This window comes from Podarcis liolepis (assembly GCF_965112155.1).
Source record: "Podarcis liolepis genome assembly, chromosome: 7".
Classification (NCBI taxonomy): Eukaryota; Metazoa; Chordata; class Lepidosauria; order Squamata; family Lacertidae; genus Podarcis; species Podarcis liolepis.
The window spans coordinates 12,457,567-12,477,474 of NC_139561.1; the positions used below are offsets into that span (position 1 = coordinate 12,457,567).

At 49.5% G+C, this 19,908-nt stretch overlaps 1 protein-coding gene across 9 annotated transcripts in view; it reads left to right on the forward strand.

Annotated features, from left to right (window-relative positions):
• Nucleotides 1–2,735, forward strand: part of RAP1GAP (RAP1 GTPase activating protein) — a 108,204-nt gene extending 105,469 nt beyond the window's left edge. For 7 of the 9 annotated variants that reach the window (XM_083514660.1, XM_083514659.1, XM_083514655.1 and 4 more), the window contains one exon: nucleotides 739–2,735. Coding sequence is in view for 1 of the 9 variants with exons in the window: in XM_083514661.1 (XP_083370787.1) it covers nucleotides 739–849 (111 nt within the window). In the remaining 8 variants the exon portion in view is untranslated. The remainder of the gene's footprint in view (nucleotides 1–738) is intronic. The other 2 variants (XR_014528752.1, XR_014528753.1) reach the window with 1 other exon arrangement.
• Nucleotides 2,736–19,908: the final 17,173 nt, after the last annotated feature.

A 19,908-nucleotide genomic window follows, 5' to 3' on the forward strand; every position in this document is an offset into this window, starting at 1 on the left:
CTATTCCTTGTGGTCTCCACCCCTCCGTTCCCTTCTCCCCAATTGACCCCCAGTCTTCCAATCCCGTTCCCCATCCTGAAAGGGTGAGGATGCCTTTAGGGGGACGAGTACAGTGGATGCTTGGGTTGTGAACGTGATCTGTGCGGGATGCACGTTCGCAACCTGCGCCTGCGCATCTGAGCACGCACGGGTTGCGATTCGGCACCTCTGCGCATGCGCAAAGCACGATTTAGTGCTTCTGTGCATGTGTGACTGCTGAAACCCGGAAGTAACCCGTTCCAGTACAGTGGTGCCCCGCAAGACGAATGCCTCGCAAGACGGAAAACTCGCTAGACGAAAGAGTTTTCCGTTTTGGAGGTGCTTCGCAAAACGAATCTCCTATGGGCTTGCTTCGCAAGACGACAATGTCTTGCGAGTTCCTGCTGGTTTTTTCCCCTCCCCCCCTTTTCTAAGCCGCTAAGCCGCTTATCAGCTGATCCGATCAGCAGATAAGCAGCTAAAAGCCGCTAATAGCGCTAATCCGCTAATCCATCAATGGGCTTGCTTCGCAAGACAAAAAAACCGCTAGACGAAGAGAATCACAGAACGGATTCTTTTCGTCTTGCAAGGCACCACTGTACTTCCGGGTTTCAGCAGTCTGCAACCTGAAGCGGCTGTAACCCGGGGTATGACTGTACTGCGTTTCCCATCTTTCCCAAACTGACTTCCTCCTCTTCCTCATCCGCCCTTCCCCTACAGCACACGGCGAAGAAGCACAAGCTGAGGGAATTGCGGAAGGCCCCCATCTTCGTCACGGCACAAGACTACTGCCCGGCCAGCAAAGCTGACCTGCCCAAGCCGCCGTCTTAAGCAAGCAGCTGCCTCCCCCATCTCTCCTCTTTTGGCAGGGCAGCAAGGCATGCTGGGACTGGCCAGGCCTTGAGAAGAGGCTCTTGAGGTCCCTGCCTAATCCCCGTCCCCTCCATGAGCTGTGCTCGACACCCCCCCATCTCACCCCATTATTAGCTCTGGCCCTCCGCAGACGACATCTCGCAGCCAGCAGTGATGCCTGCCAGGCCCAACTGTGAAGCCAAGATGAGGACGTGGCGCTCTTTGAATCAAAACATGGACAATCACCCACCCACATCCAGATTCCCCCAGCCCTTTTCAGCGGCGGAGATGTCTGTTTCGCTTGTCTCTAGAAGCAAGGGGCTGCGGGGTGGCGCTGCGGCTCTCCCATCGCCATCAAACTACCTTGGGAGAGGGAAACCAACGTAGAAAACACCAAGAGCTCAGCAGTCTGGGTGCTTCGAGGGCACCTAAGGAAGGGGAGAGCTCCAGATTGGGAGCTTGGAGAGAAAAACGAAACCTTGGGAAGATTCTTCAGCATTTCGGCACACCGGGGGAGCGGAACCGGAGACCCTGTTCCGGAAGCACTGTGGCCGTGGAGTCTAAGCCGTTTTGTGGTTCGCTAGAGGCTGGGACAGATCAACCACTCCTCTCTCCGTTTGTATAACAGCCATGCTCCCTGTTCCTGTATATATATCCTGCCATCAGCTGCCAAGCCCATCAGCTGCTCTCCATCAGAAGTGGCACTGTGAATCCCGCCCGCCTCTCTCTCTACAGCTGAGCCTTGCTGTTGTGCTCATCCACACAGTCCGAAATCCTTTCTTTCCTAGTGGCACATCTGGCAATAACGGGAGCCAGGGCAGAATCGGAGGCGGCATCCGGGTAACTTTGCAGAAGGGTTCCCAAATATACGAACCCCCAAGACGGGGTGGATTGGCAGGGTTTGGGGGGAACCCTCGTCCTCCCAGGCAACACGTGACTCTCTCTTTCTCTCTCGTTTTTTCTCGAAGTTTATCCCAAAGAATAATTGACAATTGACTCTTTATTTATTTTTTTGTTGCCGCAGGACAGCTAACGTCCAAGGCACTTAGAAGAACAGCCAGTGAACTGCTTCTGTCCCATTTATCTCTCTTTTTTGGTGGGGGAGCAGCAGCCCGTTCCACAATAACACCCTCCTCTTTGCATGCTGCGTGTCGTCTCTTCATCAAGAAAAACCAGATAGAGCCAGACAGAGGTTGCCCTAAACAAAGGGGGGAAAGTCGGGATATGGGGTAGGGTTTGCATCGCCATATTCCCTAGTGGGAGTTTATTACTCGTGGCAGGACACTCCAAGCTGTCTTTGCATTGTTCCCTCCAAACTACGGCCAGTCTGCATCCATGCTGTACAGTTTTTCGGGGTGGGAGTGGGGATGCAATGTTCCCTTGCAACCTCCTTTCCTGGCTCTCGTCTCCTGAACCTGCCAATGTGCAGGACCAGGGAAAAACATGTGCCCGGATCCCAAAGTACTTAATTTCAACCCGCCTTCTTGTGACTAGATAAATCCTGTGAACGTCTGGGCCCATTTGCCATCTGTGTCACACGTGTGTGTGTGTGTGTGCGCGCGTGCCCCCTTCCCTCCCATCCTGCTGTCCTCTGTTTTTGTTACTTTATTTTTTAAAGATGCACAAAAATCCATGAATTAATGTTCAGGAACTAAGGTTTCCTTCTCTCTCTCTCTCTCTCTCTCTCTTAATTTTTAAGCTCCGAGGTTGTGTTGGTGTTTCCAGTGACATATGTATAAAAAAAAAGACAAAAATGAAAAATCTATTTATCGCTATTGTAAGAAGACTCTATTTGTAAAATGCTTTTTAAGATATACAGGCTGTAAAATAAAACGAGAAATCCATGCATTTCAATCAGTGACAGAGCTGGTGGGGCCTTGTGCACTGTGTGTGTTTGTGGGGAGAGGGCAGGTGTGGGGAGGGAAACCTACTTATTTATTTTATTTCACCAAAAAAATAACGTGCCGCTTGTTAGTAAAAAAAATTTTTTTAAGTCCTCAAGGTGGTTAACAAAAAAAGAATAAAAACTATGAAATTATCAGTTAAAGACAAGGATTTAAAAGTAGAATTGAAATCATCGATAAGCTAAAAAAAATATTAAAACGCATGCCAACATTCTACAGTGTGTTTGCCTAAGCAAAATTGTCTTTAGCCGACCCTAAAATCACAGCAAAGGCGCTTGTCTAATGTCAATAGGCAGGGAGTTCCAAAGTGAGGCTGCTGCCACGCTAAAAGATTGGTTCCTTACAAAGGCAGAATGGGCATTTCATGGCAGCTGTAACAGGGCTTGTTCTGCACTTCCAAAGGGTTTGATGAGATTTTGCTGGGTTGCCACAAAGAGAGCTTTGTCGCTACAAACCAAAAGCTCCGCTTAGTCAAGCAGCCACCTTTGGAAGTCCAAAGGGGAAGCTGGGGGGTGGTCACCATCCCCCATGGTTTGTCTTTCGGAGATGATGATGATGATGATGATTACCCCACCCATCTGGGGTACTCTAGGTCAGTGTTTCCCAACCGGTGTGCCGCGAGACGTTGCCTGGTGTGCAGTGGGAGGGAGGCGGGCGAGTCGGGCGGCGAGAGGTGGGGCGGCGGCAGCGAGGAGAGGCCGCCCAGCGCGGGGCTCTCGCCGTCTGCCTGCCTGGCTGCCTGCGTGGCGCCGACGTCACGGGGCTGTAACGTGCCCCACATAGGCACACGTGGGGCGGCGAGCGAGCTCCCTCCCACATCCCATCGCCGCTCGCTTCGGCCGGCCTACTGGGCTGTCGCAGGCGGAAGGCCTGCGCATGCGCGAGGTTTTCGCGCCTTCCTCCTCCCGGGGCCTTGAGAGCGCGGTGTGCCTTTGCCCAAAAAAGGTTGGGAAACACTGCTCTAGGTGGCTCCCAACAGAATATAAAAAAAGAATAAAACGCCAAACATTAAAAACTTCCCTAACCAGGGCTGCCTTCAGATGTCTTCTAAAAGTCAGATAGTTGTTTATTTCCTTGACATCTGGTGGGAGGGTGTTCCACAGGGCAGGCGCCACTACCGAGAAGGCCCTCTGCCCGGTTCCCTGTAATCTCACTTTTTTTTCTCGCAGGGAGGGAACTGCCAGAAGGCCCTTGGAGGTGGACCTCAGGCTGGATGAAGGGGTGGAGACGCTCCTTCAGGTATACTGGGCCGAGGCAGTTTAGGGCTTTCAAGAACAGCACCAACACTTTGAATTGTGCTTGGAAACATACAGGGAGCCAATGCAGATCTCTCAGGACCGGTGTTATATGGTCTTGGCGGCCACCCCCAGTCACTAGTCTAGCTGCCACATTCTGGATTAGTTGCAGTTTCCGGGTCACCTTCAAAGGTAGCCCCACGTAGAGCGCATTGCAGTAGTCCAAGCGGGAGATAACTAGAGCATGCACCACTCTTGCAAGACAGTCTCCGGGCAGGTAGAAAGAGTGCCTCTGAGAATATATGAAGTGTGCGACATCACACACACCTTTAGTATGTATTATGTATTATGCATTCATACATAAGACATTACAGTAATGTTCCTTGAACTTGTCCTCTTGCACCATCACCCCAGGGGTACAGTGGTCCTTCGTGTCCCTTCCATGATACTGGGGTGGTTGTATTCACCTGGGCTGAAGGTGCAAATTGTAGTCCCCAAACACCTGGATGGCAAAGGCTGGTTTGGGAGAGACCAGTTAGCCTTAAGGCAACAGGAGGTGGGGAGAGACGCCTTTGGCCACCCCCAGGACTGAACCTCAACCAGCCAAGGTGCAAAAAAACAGATGGAGCCTGCCGAAATTTTCAAACCTTGACAACGAAGCAAGCAATCAAAAGGTCACTCAGGTAAGCAATGAGCCCAGCGGTGGGGAACTTTTTTCAGACGGAGGGGCCACATTCCCACCTGGACAGCCTGGGGCTGCATGCCCATAGTGGGTGGGGCTAGGCAAAAGTGTTTCCCCCCCCCAAATTTTTTTTATTGATTTTCCAGAATTTTAGACGGACAAACAAACATACATCTTAACTATACTTAGTCCAATCTTGGTAACATTGTTACGTGACTTCCTCAAATCCCCCTGGCTGAGTTTCATTGTATATCATTGTAACATTTTTCCAAAACAAATTTTCTCAAAAAATTAACTTAATCGCTTAACATCTTTTTTCCTTTTCCTTTTAACTTTAAACATATTATTCTCTAACATCACATACAGTGGTGCCTCGCAAGACGAAATTAATTCGTTCCGCGAGTTTTTTCGTCTAGCGAATTTTTCATCTTGTGAAGCACGGTGTCGGAAAAGTTTTGGAAAAGCTTCAAAAATCACCAAAAACCTCAAAAAAGGCTACCACACCGCATTCTATGAGTTGTTCCTCGAAGTCAAGTCGCAACTGTATTAACAGTGTTAAGAAAAAGGAAACAAACTTGCAAGACATTTTCATCTTGCAAAGCAAGCCCATAGGGAAATTCGTCTTGTGAAGCAGCTCAAAAACCGCAAAACCCTTTCGTCTAGCGAGTTTTTCGTCTTGCGAGGCATTCGTCTTGCGGGGCACCACTGTATTTAAATCCTAAGCCTATCGGGTATTTGCAAGATTTTCCAATTAAGATATCTTAGCATAGTTAACTAAATAGTCTTTAAATTTCCTCCATTCCTCCTGGTACTCCTCCTCCTTCTGGTCGCAGACTCTTCCGGTCAGGTCGGCTAGCTTCGAAAAGTCCATCATCTTCATCTGCCATTCCTCCACTGTTGGGACTTCTTGTGTTTTCCAATTCTTAGCTAATAAAATTCTAGCTGCAGTTGTGGCATACAAAAACAATCTAACATCTTTCTTGGGCAATTCCAAACCTGTTATTCCAAGAAGAAAGGCCTCTGGTTTCTTAATAAATGTATATTTCAACATTCTCTTCAATTCATTATAAATCTTCTCCCAGAAGTCTTTCACCTTGGGGCAAGTCCACCACATATGAGAAAAGGTACCCTCTTTTTCTTTACATTTCCAGCATAATTATCACTATTGTGATATATCTTTGCTAATTTTACAGGGGTTAGGTACCATCTATACATCATTTTCATAATATTTTCCTTTAACACCATACATGCAGTAAACTTGACCCCTTTCCTCCACAACATTTCCCAATCTTCAAACATTATGTTGGGTCCCACATCTCTTGCTCAATCTATCATCACAGATTTAACTTGTTCATCCTTTGTATGCCATTCCAACAATAGATTTTACATTTTAGACAAATTTTTAACTTTAAAGTCCAACAACTCCATTTCCAACTTAGTTTCTTCTGAAGCAAAACCATTTTTCTTATCTAGTTTATACAGGGGGCTAGGCAAAAGTGAATAGGATTTTACCTGTGCAAAGTAGGCTAGTTTATACAGACATCCATCCCTCTCTAACCTCCAAGAAAGGGGCATGCCCCACTCAGGCAAAAATCATTTTATTTCATTGGAATTTTAAAGTCAGTTTATTTTTAAAGCATTCCATCGATACTGATTTATGAATTCTGCACATAACTGAAGGGGCTCGGGTTTTTTTCCCCCTTTTTCCTTTTAACTATTTTTATTTTGACAAAGTAATAATCACAAATAAACAAGAATAAAAAAAGTGCACCCTACCTCCGAGACCATTCCATTGTAACTATCCAACCTCCCAAAATTCCAACACCTCTTGCGATGGTTTGGAACCCTGAAAATCATTCTAAACGAGTTGCTTTATAGATGATTTTGAATGGTTTTCCCTCTTGTCGTTTCCTGTGCTTGGGCTCCCTTGGGTGGGGTGTGAATTCAGAGCCGAATTCAAAGTAGTGTTAAAGGGATCCGACTGTCAACACAGAGATTACCCTCTGCTGGTTGCGGAGGGAGCCCCACTGGACTACTGGAACTGCTGGCTCCTGTTAATGCGACTATATAGTTGAATTCAGCACTTAATAAATAAGATAAATAATAAATACTTGAGGCTATGACTAGGGAGGCACATGGAGAGTCCCCAAAGGACTGGGGTATACCTATATACTAAATAAATTTCAGCTGGAATTTCAGCCATCCTCCACCCCCACTGCCTTTACTCAGACATGCACAGGAGCCCCTGAGCTTCCGTGACCAAGATGAAGTCAGGCAGGACCTCAAGGGGCTTGCCATTTAATAAGATCGCAAAAGGGTCTTGTGACCATTTCCAAGAAGTTAAATGTGTGTTTAACCTGTTGCGGCGAAATCGTAGGCATGGGAAGCTTTTGTGATCAGATGAACTACCGTATTTTTTGCACCATAACACTCACTTTTTTCCTCCTAGAAAGTAAGGGGAAATGTCTGTGCGTGTTATGGAGCGAATGCCTACAGATGACGGGGGGATCTGCTGCAGTCATGAGCAGAGGATCCATGGTTCCCCTTCCTTCCCTCCTCCGTGGCTCGCTTTGAAACAGCAAAGCGGGAGAAGAGCCGCTGAGCGGGGAAGAGAGAGGGACAGAGCCTGCTTGCTTTAAAGGAGCAAAGCGGGAGAGGAGAGGAGCCTTCTCCTCTTATACTCCTCTTCTGCATTATTAATAGTATCCTTCTCCACCCACCCCATGCGAGTTCCTTGTTTCTTGAGTGCTTTTCCTTCCCTCCCCACTTAAAACGTGGTTACAAAGCACGGATCCACATGGATCCTCAGGATTTTTGCACTGGGTCACCCCAAATTCACCATCAGATCACATAGCATGTCCATGGCTACAGCTTGCACCAAAAAAATCACGCACCCACTGTTGCCTGGGGCCGCAGTGGTGCAAAAACGTGGTTACAAAGCATGGATCCACATGGATCCTCAGGATTTTTGCATTGGGCTACCCCAAACTCACCGTCAGATCACATGTCTGTGGCCACAGCATGAACTACAAAAATCATACTGTCAGAGCTGCTTGAAGATCCTAGCTCACAGAGGATCACGCTAGCCAGCGATCATTAAGTAAAAGTCTTTATTGAATTACAGTTTCCATTCTCACGCTGCTGCGCGCAACTCTACGTCTAGTAGCTAGATCGGCGAAGCTCCGTCTGAGTCTCCGCCCCGTGTGCACCAACTTAATATCCTAGCCTTGCTCCACCTTTTCCGCCTGACTGTCCTCCTCTGGGTCCCTCTACCCCCCGGGGCTTCTTCCTTCCGGGATTCTTCTGACGCTGACCCGGACCCTCCTGCCTCCTTGCGCCGGGCTTTAGGACCTGGTTCCCTTTCGGGGCTGCTTACTGCGCCGCCTTCCTCTGCATTTGAACTTGGCGCGCGCGCCCAACCTTCCACTTTCCTCTTAACCGTTTCTTCGCTCCCCGATGGAGGTGTGGCCACTCCTGACTCATGCCCTCCCTCCTGTGGTGAGCTGCCAGCGCTTCCCCCCTGGCTCCCTTCCTCTTCCCTGCTTCCTGGCGGTGACGCTGGTCCCGATTTCCAGCTGCTCCCCCCTGAGTCCCCTCTGGCTCTATCTTCCTGGGGTGCCCCCCTAGACTCCCCCCTTGCCCTGGCCACTGGTGCTCCTTTCTGTGAATCCTCTGATTCACTGGAAAGACTAGGAGATCTCGGGTCGTCGTCATCACTCATCTTTTCTTCTGCCTCCTCCCCTTCGCTCTCTGCTTCCTCCCTTGCCCGTGCCTCTGCTCCTAAACCCCTGACATCCATCCCCCCCTCGAAGCCCCCCATTCCCCCCTCCCCTCCTTCTGGTGCTGGAGCTGGGGGCTGCTGTTGCAAAGGGACGAACGTCGGATATCGGTCGCTTCCCGTGGCGGGCCTCCATCTGAAGTCTCGCGGGTCTTCCTCCCTGCTCTCGTCGACAACGGTCACCTCCGCTTCCATCTCTGTGCCGCCGTGCTCGAAACCAGGGTCGTCCCCGAAAACGTCCATGTCCGTCTCTCCCTCACTTCCTCCTGGCGGTGTTGCTCGTCCTGGGCCTTCCAGCCACCGTCTGCGGAACTGCTCCTCTGGTCTATCGTCCCACCAATACGAGGGTTCTGATGCAGATCCCGAGGGTGACCCCTCCGGGGAACGGACGTCTTGTGTCGGGTCCTCGTCCGAGTCGAACCCCCGGAAAATGCTGGCCGAAAGCGTGGGCGTGAAAAGCCAGTCGTCGAAAAAGTCTGCTGGCATAGGTCTATGGGGGAAGAGGGCATGAAACTCGTCTTTGAGGAGAGGTTCGTCCAAGGCGTAGCCCGGCACCCAGCTGTTCGCACTGGCCGGGGTGCCCTCCTTGGCGAGAAAGTATTCTACCCCCTCTTCCCCCCATCTGGAGTCCAAAATCTCCATGACTTCGTTGATGCGCTCCTTCTGTGCCACTCCCACGTGCCCTGTTCTGTCTCTGACCGGACTCGGCGCCGTTCCGGGTTCCTGGAACCTGTGCGGTGCCTTGTAGGGAGTGAGCACCGATCTGTGGAATACCGGATGCATTCTGGAACCCTCCGGAAGTGCCAGTCTGAAAGCTACCGGGTTGACCTGCTCTTCGACTTGGTAGGGCCCCAGTTGTTTATGCCCTAGTTTCTTCTTGGCCAACGACCTGGCCGGCACTGCGTGGGCTGCTAACCAAACCCAGTCTCCCACGTGGAGCTCTTCGCCAACCCTTCTGTGCTTGTCCGCTTGTACCTTGTATGCGTGCTTGGCCAGCTCCAGGTGGCGCCTCAGCTGATCGTGGACTTCCTGCAGCTCCGACGCGAACGCATCTACTGTCTGCGGCTCCCCCTCCCCCATTCTTTCCAGTCCCGGGAAGGTTCTGGGGTGCCTCCCGTTGTTGGCGAAGAACGGCGTGACCCCCGTGGACACGTGCTTCGTGTTGTTGTAGGCGAACTCGGCAAGCGGCAGGTAATCCACCCACGTCGCAGGCTGTTGATTGGCATAACATCTCAGGTACTGCTGCATGATGGCATTGACCCGCTCCGCTTGCCCGTTGGTCTGCGGGTGTCTCGCCGACGCCAGGTTGATCTTGACGTTCAGGAAGCCCATCAGCTTCTGCCAGAAATTCGAGATGAACTGCCGCCCCCGGTCGGACAGAATAGACCGTGGCAGACCGTGAACCTTGAACACGTGGTCTATGAACAGTTTGGCGGTTTGCTCCGCCGTGGCCACCTTAGCACACGGAATGAAATGCGCCATCTTGGAAAACAGGTCCACCACCACCAGCACTGCCGTCTTGCCCCTCGAGCTGGGCAGATCCGTGACAAAGTCCAGGGCCACCCTTTCCCAAGGTTCGACCGGAGTTTGCAGCGGTTCCAACAGTCCGGCCGGCGGTTTGTGCACTGGTTTGGCCCTCTGGCAGGTGTCACACCTCGCCACGTAGTCTGCGACCTCCCCTCTCATTCCAGGCCACCAGAAATCCCTGGCTACTAATTCCACCGTCTTCTCCTTGCCAAAGTGCCCGGCCGTGGGCGCGTCGTGCAGCTGCTGCAGCACCTTGGCGCGAAGGTCGTCTCCCGGCACGTAGATGGCCCCTTTACGGATGAGCAATCCATCTCGTAGCTGGAAACCGTCGGCCGCAGCCGTGCCCCTTTGCACCTCTGCCATCTTTGCTTGCGCGAAGGAGTCATCCTGCAACGCTCGTCGCACCGCCTCCAGGTCCACGGTGGCCGCGGCGCACGCCCATACTGTTGGTGCGAAGATGTGCATGGCGGCCGCTGGCGTTGCGTCCTCCAGATACTGTGGCTTACGGGAGAGGGCGTCCGCCATGATGTTAGTGTCCCCCGGGACATACTCTATGCGGAAGTCGAAGTTCGCAAAAAACTCAGCCCAACGTATCTGCCTCTGGTTTAGGAACTGTGCCGTGCGCCAGTGCTCCAGATTCTTGTGGTCCGTGCAAACCTGCACCGTGTGCTTGGCGCCGATCAGGAAGTGCCTCCACGCTTTGAACGCTGCATGAATGGCCAGCAACTCCCTGTCCCAGATGGTGTAGTTCTGCTCGGACTTGCTGAGCTTCCTGGAGTAAAACGCTGCCGGTCGCCACACCCCCTGCTGGTCCTTTTGCAGCAGGACCGCCCCCACGGCTCTGTCCGAGGCATCTGTCTCCACCCTCATCGGCCTGCTGGGGTTGACGTGAAGCAGCTGCTCTTCCGACGCGAAGAGACGCTTGAGTGCCTGAAAGGACTGCTCCGCCTCCTCTGTCCAAACGAACTTCTTTTTCTTGGAGCTAAGCGTGTCTGTGATGGCCGCTGTCTGCATAGCGAAGCCCTTGATAAACTTGCGATAGAAGTTCGCAAAGCCGACAAACCTCTGGACCTCCTTCCGGTTGCGTGGACTCTTCCAATCCAATACCGCGCGAACCTTGGCGCTGTCCATGGCGAGCCCCTTGTCAGACAACTTGTAGCCCAGAAAATCCACCTCCGTCACGTCAAATTGGCACTTCTCCAGCTTGGCGTAGAGCCTATGTTGCTTTAGTCTGGTCAGCACTTCCTTGACGTGTCTGTCATGCTCCTGCTGCGATTCCGAAAAGATCAGGATGTCATCTAAGAAACAGACGCACGTCTTGTAGAGAAGTCCCGCCAACACGTGATGCATGAAAGCTTGAAAAACGTGGGAGCCATTTTGCAATCCAAAGGGCATAACTCTGTATTCGTAGGTACCCAGTGGCGTGAACATGGCCGTCTTCCACTCATCTCCCTCCCGCATACGAATGAGGTTGTACGCCCCTCGCAGGTCTAACTTGGTGAACACTTTCCCCTTCCGCACCTTCGCCAGGAGGTCGTCGATTCGGGGCATGGGGAAGTCCGACGGCTTGGTCCCATTGTTTAAAATGCGATAGTCCACGACCAGTCTTTTTTGGGGCGTGTCTCGCTTTTTAACAAAGAATACTGGACTGCCCCCCGCTGCCTTGGACTCTCGGATGAAATCGCGCTCCAAATTATGATCTATGAACTGTTTGAGTTCCTGCAGCTCGTCCTCTGACATGGAATACAGTTTCCCCTTAGGCAGCGCCACCCCCGGCAGCAGGTCAATCTTGCAGTCATATGGTCTGTGAGGGGGTAGCCTGTCTGCCTCCTTCTCGCAGAAAACTTCCAAAAATTCTGCGTACTTGTGGGGAATCGCTTGCAGCGTGCCTAGCAGCAGCTGTGACTCCTCTTCCTCTCCTTCCTGCCGGGGCACGATGCAGTGTTCAGCACAAAAGGAAGAGCCGAAGATCAGCTGCCTCTGGTACCAAGCCAGCGTTGGGCTGTGCTTGTCCAGCCAACTCATTCCCAATACAATGGGCGTATCCGATAGTTGAGTGACATTGAAGCTGATGATTTCTTTGTGATTTCCAAGTCGCATCGCCATGGGCGGCGTCTGCTTCACCACTTGCCCCCCTAGCAACTCCCTGCCATCCACCGTGACAACCTGCAGGGGCAGTGTGGCCGGCAGCAACTGTATAGCGTGCTTGTCGACAAAGTCCTGCCCTATAAAGTCCGCGTTGCTGCCCGAGTCAACTGTGATGGGCACGTCAGTGGTGATTCCATTGGGCAGCTGGAGAGATGCGGTGAGCCTCACCACTGGTTTGGGCGGGAGGGGGTTCACGGGCTGTAAAACCTCTGGGGACTGCGTCACTAACACGTCTGGCTGGGCCCCAGGGCCTCTTCCTCCAGCCAGACTGCGTCGTTTCCCTGCTGTGGTCCCCCTTGCTGCGTTGCTGCAGTCACCATTGCCGAGGCTGCAGTAAGCTTGTGGAGCCTCTGGGGACACTCTTTTGCCATATGCCCTGGCTCCTCACAGACGTAACACTTCCTGTTCCCTCTAGGAGGCTTCGCTTTCACTGCTGCCGGTGCTAGGGCTCTGGTTGCTGACTGAGCCCTTGCACCTCCAACCTCCATAGGTTCGGCTCCTCCTCCTGGCGGAGGCGTGGATTGCGCCCGCGCTGCTTCTCTGGGAAGGAAGGAGGGGCCCCTGGCTGGTTCGCGCCCTCCACGCCCTTCGTCCCTGCTCCACGGACGTTCTTCCAGCCTCACCCCCACTGCCAGTGCCCTCTGAACGACCTCCTGGGTGGTTCGGGGTCTCTCCCCCCTCGCGATCTCATCTTTAATCGAGTTGTGCAGCCCCTCCCAAAAGAGGTCTCTTACAGGAGCCGAATCTCTGTCCCATTCCAGGGCACTGACCAAGGCGAAAAAGCGGGCATGATACTGCCTGACGCTGGCCCTCCCTTGTCTCAGCCCATGCACCTCCTTCCGTGCAAGATCCACGTCAATACTTGATAAAAAACACCCATCCATCGCTTTAATAAAGGCATCTGCATTCTGGAGCGCCGGATCCTTATCTCTCCATAAATTGCGTAGCCATGCTTTAGCATCCCCATGCAAATGGGACATGATGAATCCCACTCACTCTTGCTCATCTCTAAAGTCTTTATGCAGCAGTTGCAGTGCGCACAGTACGTCGGCTCTAAAGTTGGGATACTGTTGCAGGTTCCCATCGAAGTGAGAGACCAGCCCGCCTGTCCGTCTCGCCAACCCAATTCCCTCCTGCCGGGGTGTCTGCTTTGTCAGCACGTCTAACCTGACCTGGAGATCCCTGCAGGCGGCAGCTGCCTCCTCCTCTCTCTTCCTGGATGCGAGAGCCTCGGCATTCAGTTGTGCCACTGCTTTTCTGAGTTCCTCTATCTGCTGCTCAGCCGTCATGTCGTCTGCCGTTCGTGAGCTCGCTAGTAGGCACCTGTTTCTCTCCCCTCCTCGAGGCTGTAGATGCCCACAATCGTGAGACGGAGCTTACTGTCAGAGCTGCTTGAAGATCCTAGCTCACAGAGGATCACGCTAGCCAGCGATCATTAAGTAAAAGTCTTTATTGAATTACAGTTTCCATTCTCACGCTGCTGCGCGCAACTCTACGTCTAGTAGCTAGATCGGCGAAGCTCCGTCTGAGTCTCCGCCCCGTGTGCACCAACTTAATATCCTAGCCTTGCTCCACCTTTTCCGCCTGACTGTCCTCCTCTGGGTCCCTCTACCCCCCGGGGCTTCTTCCTTCCGGGATTCTTCTGACGCTGACCCGGACCCTCCTGCCTCCTTGCGCCGGGCTTTAGGACCTGGTTCCCTTTCGGGGCTGCTTACTGCGCCGCCTTCCTCTGCATTTGAACTTGGCGCGCGCGCCCAACCTTCCACTTTCCTCTTAACCGTTTCTTCGCTCCCCGATGGAGGTGTGGCCACTCCTGACTCATGCCCTCCCTCCTGTGGTGAGCTGCCAGCGCTTCCCCCCTGGCTCCCTTCCTCTTCCCTGCTTCCTGGCGGTGACGCTGGTCCCGATTTCCAGCTGCTCCCCCCTGAGTCCCCTCTGGCTCTATCTTCCTGGGGTGCCCCCCTAGACTCCCCCCTTGCCCTGGCCACTGGTGCTCCTTTCTGTGAATCCTCTGATTCACTGGAAAGACTAGGAGATCTCGGGTCGTCGTCATCACTCATCTTTTCTTCTGCCTCCTCCCCTTCGCTCTCTGTTTCCTCCCTTGCCCGTGCCTCTGCTCCTAAACCCCTGACACATACATCCACTGTTTTGTTTAGAATATTTTTTTTTCTTGTTTTCCTCCTCTAAAAACTATGTGCGTGTTATGGTTGGGTGCGTGTTATAGAGCGAAAAATACGGTAAATCATGGGTAGGCAAACTAAGGCCAGAGGGCCGGATCTGGCCCAATCACCTTCTAAATCCGGCCTGCGGACGGTCCAGGAATCAGCGTGTTTACATGAGTAGAATGTGCCCTTTTATTTAAAATGCATCTCTGGGTTATTTGCGGGGCCTGCCTGGTGTTTTTATATGAGTAGAAGGTGTGCTTTTATTTAAAATGCATCTCTGGGTTATTTGTGGGGCATAGGGATTCATTCTTCCCCCCCCATATAGTCCGGCCCCCCACAAGGTCTTAGGGACAGTGGACCGGCCCCCTGCTGAAAAAGTTTGCTGACCCCTAAACTAAATGTCGGCATTGGGAGTTTTGTGGTTTTTGCTGAAGGAGGCAACAATTCTGCTGCTCTGGAAATTCTTAACAATTTATGATAACAGGAGAGAACAATAGAAAGAGGAAGAAACACAGATAGGGCGGGGGGACGTGACGTTCTTTCCTCTGATGACTTCTGCCCCTGTTCTTCCTCTGCTATTTTCCAGGTTAAACATTTTGGCACAAGATTTTCCTTGGGAGTGGGTGCACAGAGCACTTGTCAAAAACTCTGGCGTGCATAGAAAAGAGCAGTGCTATTTTTCTAGAAAAGGGCGTGCTCGACCGGCTCACCGCGAACTTCTCCCTTGTTCTCTTAGAATGGCAATGGCATCCACCTTAGAGGTGCCGGAGGTGAGCTCCGGTGAGCTCCAGCTGGGAGAAAGGGGGAAAAAGCCCTGATTAATCAGTTCATAGAACTGTAGAATTGGAAGGAGCCCCAAAAGTAATCTAGTCCCACTCCCTGCAATCGCATGTTACTGGTTGTTGTTGTTTAGTTGTGTCCGACTCTTCGTGACCCCATGGACCAGAGCATGCCAGGCACTCCTGTCTTCCACTGCCTCCCGCAGTTTGGTCAGACTCATGCTGGTAGCTTCGAGAACCCTGTCCAACCATCTCGTCCTCTGTTGTCCCCTTCTCCTTGTGCCCGCCATCTTTCCCAACATCAAGGTCTTTTCCAGGGAGTCTTCTTTTCTCATGAGGTGGCCAAAGTCTTGGAGCCTCAGCTTCAGGACCTGTCCTTCCAGTGAGCACTCAGGGCTGATTTCCTTCAGAATGGAGAGGTTTGATCTTCTTGCTTTCCATGGGACTCTCAAGAGTCTCCTCCAGCACCATAATTCAAAAGCATCAATTCTTCGGTGATCAGCCTATTAAATGTTACTAGTAGAAACATTTAATACCCGTATTTTTTCGTCAATAAGATGCTCCCTATTTCTGGGGGCCACTTACTCGGGCTCGCACTAAAAAAACATTTGCGCATCCCCCCTCAGCACTACCCATGTATAAGACAAGACTAAATTTTGAACCTCATTTTGGGATAAAAAAAGCTCGTCTTATACACAGAAAAATACAGTAATAAGTTGGTTGACTGACTTTTCAGTTGGTCAAGAAACCTAGAACTGGATGTCGCGGTCGTGGTGTTTTCTTTTAATGTAGCAAACTGATCTGCAAACCAAGACTGCCCCATCATCAGCTGTAGAAAAAAGCTCTTCCTTGCAAACCTTTGCAGAGCTGGTACTGGGAAACTGGGGGGCCTTTTAGGCATTGTTTTGAAAGAGGGGTGGGGCATGGATTTGCACAGCATTTGCAAGTGCCAATCTCTTTTTTAAAAAATCAAATATTTTATGATTAAAATAATTCAACATTAATACATACATATTATGAATATACAAACATACATTTCATACAATCCTTAAAAATATTCATACATACCCACACTCAATCCCACAGATACTTCCTTCTCCCACCACTATCCCTCACCCCTCACCCTACCCTTGTGTTAGACTTCCTATCTACTCAATTGCAATTTCTTCCCACTTCTATTACTTTCTTTCACACACTTTTAAACCAATTTTCTACTTCTTTTTCTGTTACACATTGTTATCCATCTTATTTAGTGTTTCAGTATTTATAACGGAACTTGTTTATTCTAATAGGAGTTCTGATTTTTCAATATGATTTTGCAAGTATCCTTTAAACACCTTCCAGTCCTTGTCAATCTTCTCTTTTGAGATCCTTCCAATTTCTCCCATTGTTTTGGATATAGTATAATACTCCAATAATTTGGCAAGCCACTCTGCTTTTGTTGGTATAATACCACTTTTCCAATCTCTGTGTAATTCAAATTTATAAATAATTGCCGCCGTTTAAATAAAAGCACGTACATCTCTCCCCGCCTCCCCAGCAGGGAACAAATCTACCAGGGGAGCTAAATGTCTGTTGAGTGATTTGCCATCCAGGTGCTAATATTTGGTGGTTGGTTGGTCTCTCTTGTGACTGGTCTCTCTCTTAGGGACTTTCCCTGGGCAGGTGCCTTCAAATGGAAGACGCATGAATAAGACTCTCCTCTGACATTCTCTCAAATAGCACTGTCCTCTGTAAAGTATATGACTACCCTATTAAAGCTAGCATGTGCGAGGTTTTTGTTTTTTAAAAGCAATAACATTATACATACCCTCCAAGTGCCCCTATTTGCCAGGGACTGTCCCGGAATTACGAAAGCCTGCCCACATGGCTGCCTCCATCTTCCCTCCACCCTCCTGGCTTGCGTGAGGCTTCCCAACCCTCAGCTGAGTGGTTTAAGAAAGCCCCCCTCTGGCACAAGAAGCTGCCCACACCCAGCTGTCCAAGCCCCCTTACCGCTCTTGGTCGTGCAAGTCAGAGCGGTATGGAGCTGGGCAATGGATCTTGACTGCTTCATCCTCCCCTAAGGTGGGGAAGCATCATATATCAGTGGGGGACGCAGGTGGCGCTGTGGTCTAAACCACTGAGCCTAGGGCTTGCTGATCGGAAGGTTGCAGTTCGAATCCCCGCAACAGGATGAGCTCCCGTTGCTCGGTCCCAGCTCCTGCCAACCTAGCAGTTCAAAAGCATGTCAAAGTAGATAAATAGGTACCACTCCGACGGGAAGGTAAATGGCATTTTCATGCGCTGCTCTGGTTTCGCCAGAAGCGACTTAGTCATGCTGGCCACATGACCCAGAAAAACTGTCTGTGGAGAAACATTGGCTCCCTCGGCCAGTAAAGCAAGATGAGCGCCGCGACCCCAGAATCGTCTGTGACTGAACTTAACTGTCAGGGGTCCTTTACCTTTACATATGCCAGTGAATCACGGTTTTTAGCTCCTGATATATCACAATGTTAAAAAAACATATTGCCCAGCCCTAGTGGCATCTGCAAATTTGATGAGCATCCCCTCAATTCCTTCATTCCAATTGTTTATAAAGGTGTTGGGACCAAACAGAAACAGCTAAACCCTAGTTTTAAAAAGCAATATTTTAAAAAATTAAATAATAGTAGAATTATTATCTATCTGTTCCTATATCTATATCTAAACAGGGCATGATTTTTAGACTGTAATTACTTATTGTTTTATTCTAAATTTTCTGGGCGTTGCTAGACTGGGTTTGAGAAAATAACAATACTTAATATGTGCCTTTTGCCATAAAGTCCCAGTGTAGATGACACGACTATTTAAAATACATTATGCTGCTGTTTTAGTTTTATTTATTTCCAGGGGCACAGTGGCACATTATTTTGTGAGCTACCTTGAGAGGGCTCTTTCCCTGCTCCAAAAATGTGAGGTAAAAATACTGAAATGAATAAATACTTTGGATTTTGGGCACACAAAATTCATACTTGCTGTTTCTCTCACACACATACTTTATGTGAGCTGCCTTGAGGCATTCCCAAAAAGGCAGCATAAAAAACACCAAAATAAATAAAAGTCCACACACACACATTTTGGGCACACAAAATTTGCTGTTTCACACACAAGCAGGTTATCCATGACTGGGTTCTAATAGGTAATTTCAGATTTGAGAAATGCCCTGGTTTTGGACACAGCTTGGACTAGTTTTCAGCATATGGTAATGAGGCTCTCTCACTATTCGAATTTTATGCATTTTTAGCACTTAAACCTTGTTCTGAGAATATATTTTCATCCAGAAATAATGTTTTAGATTGTTTTTGACATATTGGGAGCCACCTTGCGGGGGGGGGGTGGTTGGAACCCTGAAAGGTGTGGACTATAAATTCAGAAAATAAATAAATATGCTTGAGGGGGAAAACTTTCCTGACTAAAGCACAGAAGCTCTGGTAATGATTTCTCCTCAGACACTGATTCACCTCCATCCCAGCTTAGCCTGAGGGGAGTGAAAAGAGGCTGATAAAGTGTGAATTTGGGATGTTGTAGAGGACAGGCTGAAGCAACTGTTTGCTCAGTTTTCAAAATGCAAGTAAAATTGCAGGGAATGGTCTGGAAGATATGAGAAAGTTTCTGCCTCTCTCTCTCTCTCTGAACCCCACAAATAAATGAACCACAATGCAAAGTAAAGTCAGTCTTCTGTGGTATTTGCCAGGCAAATCAGTGACAATAAAGAAAAGATGGGAATTTTGGGAAGACCCGTGGTTTAGTGCTGGAACATCTGCTTGGCATGCAGAAGGCCTCAGGTTTATTTTTATTTTTTTAAAGTAATATTTATTGAAATTTTACAAACAATAAAAAGTTTCAAAGTTTAAACATAAAAAATAAAAACCAAGAATAACCCTGATAAAAGAAAAAAAAAGACTACAAAGATACAAAAATACAAAAACAAAACACATGAAAAATACAAAATAGAAAACAGTTAACAAGAGGAAGAAAGAAAAAAAAAGAAGAGGGGAAAAAATCAATATTTTCGTATCTTATACTTCATTCACTAGTTTCCTGACCTCCTCACACCTCCCTTTTTGTATTCCAGTTCAGATATTCAATTCAGCAAGTCCTTGCCCTCTAACATTTATCCTTACTCAAGATCTTAACCTATTATAAATATATATTTTCCACCATTATCAATCCATATTTACATATTCTTATTAATCTTTTTACCAATACCGCTTGTTTTCAATCCAACATCCCTTTAACATTCATTAATTTTACAATATTTCTGCAAGTGGTCTTTAAATTTTTTCCAATCTTCTTCCACCGCCTCTTCTCCCTGATCTCGGATTCTGCCAGTCATTTCTGCCAATTCCATGTAGTCCATCAGAAGGCCTCAGGTTTAATCCCCAGCAACATCTCCAGGAAGGGCTCGGAAAAGACTCATTGACTGAAACACTGGAGAAGCTGCTTCCAGTCAGTGCAGACATTACTGGACTTTCCTCCTATTCAAGGCAGCTTACATTCCTCCTATTCAAAGCAGCCCTTTCTCAGTGCCATGCAGCCTCGAATCTTCCTTTATTTTTAGTGGGAGGCGGTAATTCTGAGTCAGAGCATCTGCCTTGCACGTGAAAGGTCCCAAGTTCAATCCCTGTCATCTGAGCTAGACAGACCGATGGTCTGCATCAGGCACTTCAGTACAGTGGTACCTTGCTTCTCAAACTTAATGCATTCCGGAAGTCTGTTCCAAAACCAAAGCTAGGTGTGCTTTCCCATAGAAAGTAATGCAAAATGGATTCATCCGTTCCAGACTTTTAAAAACAACC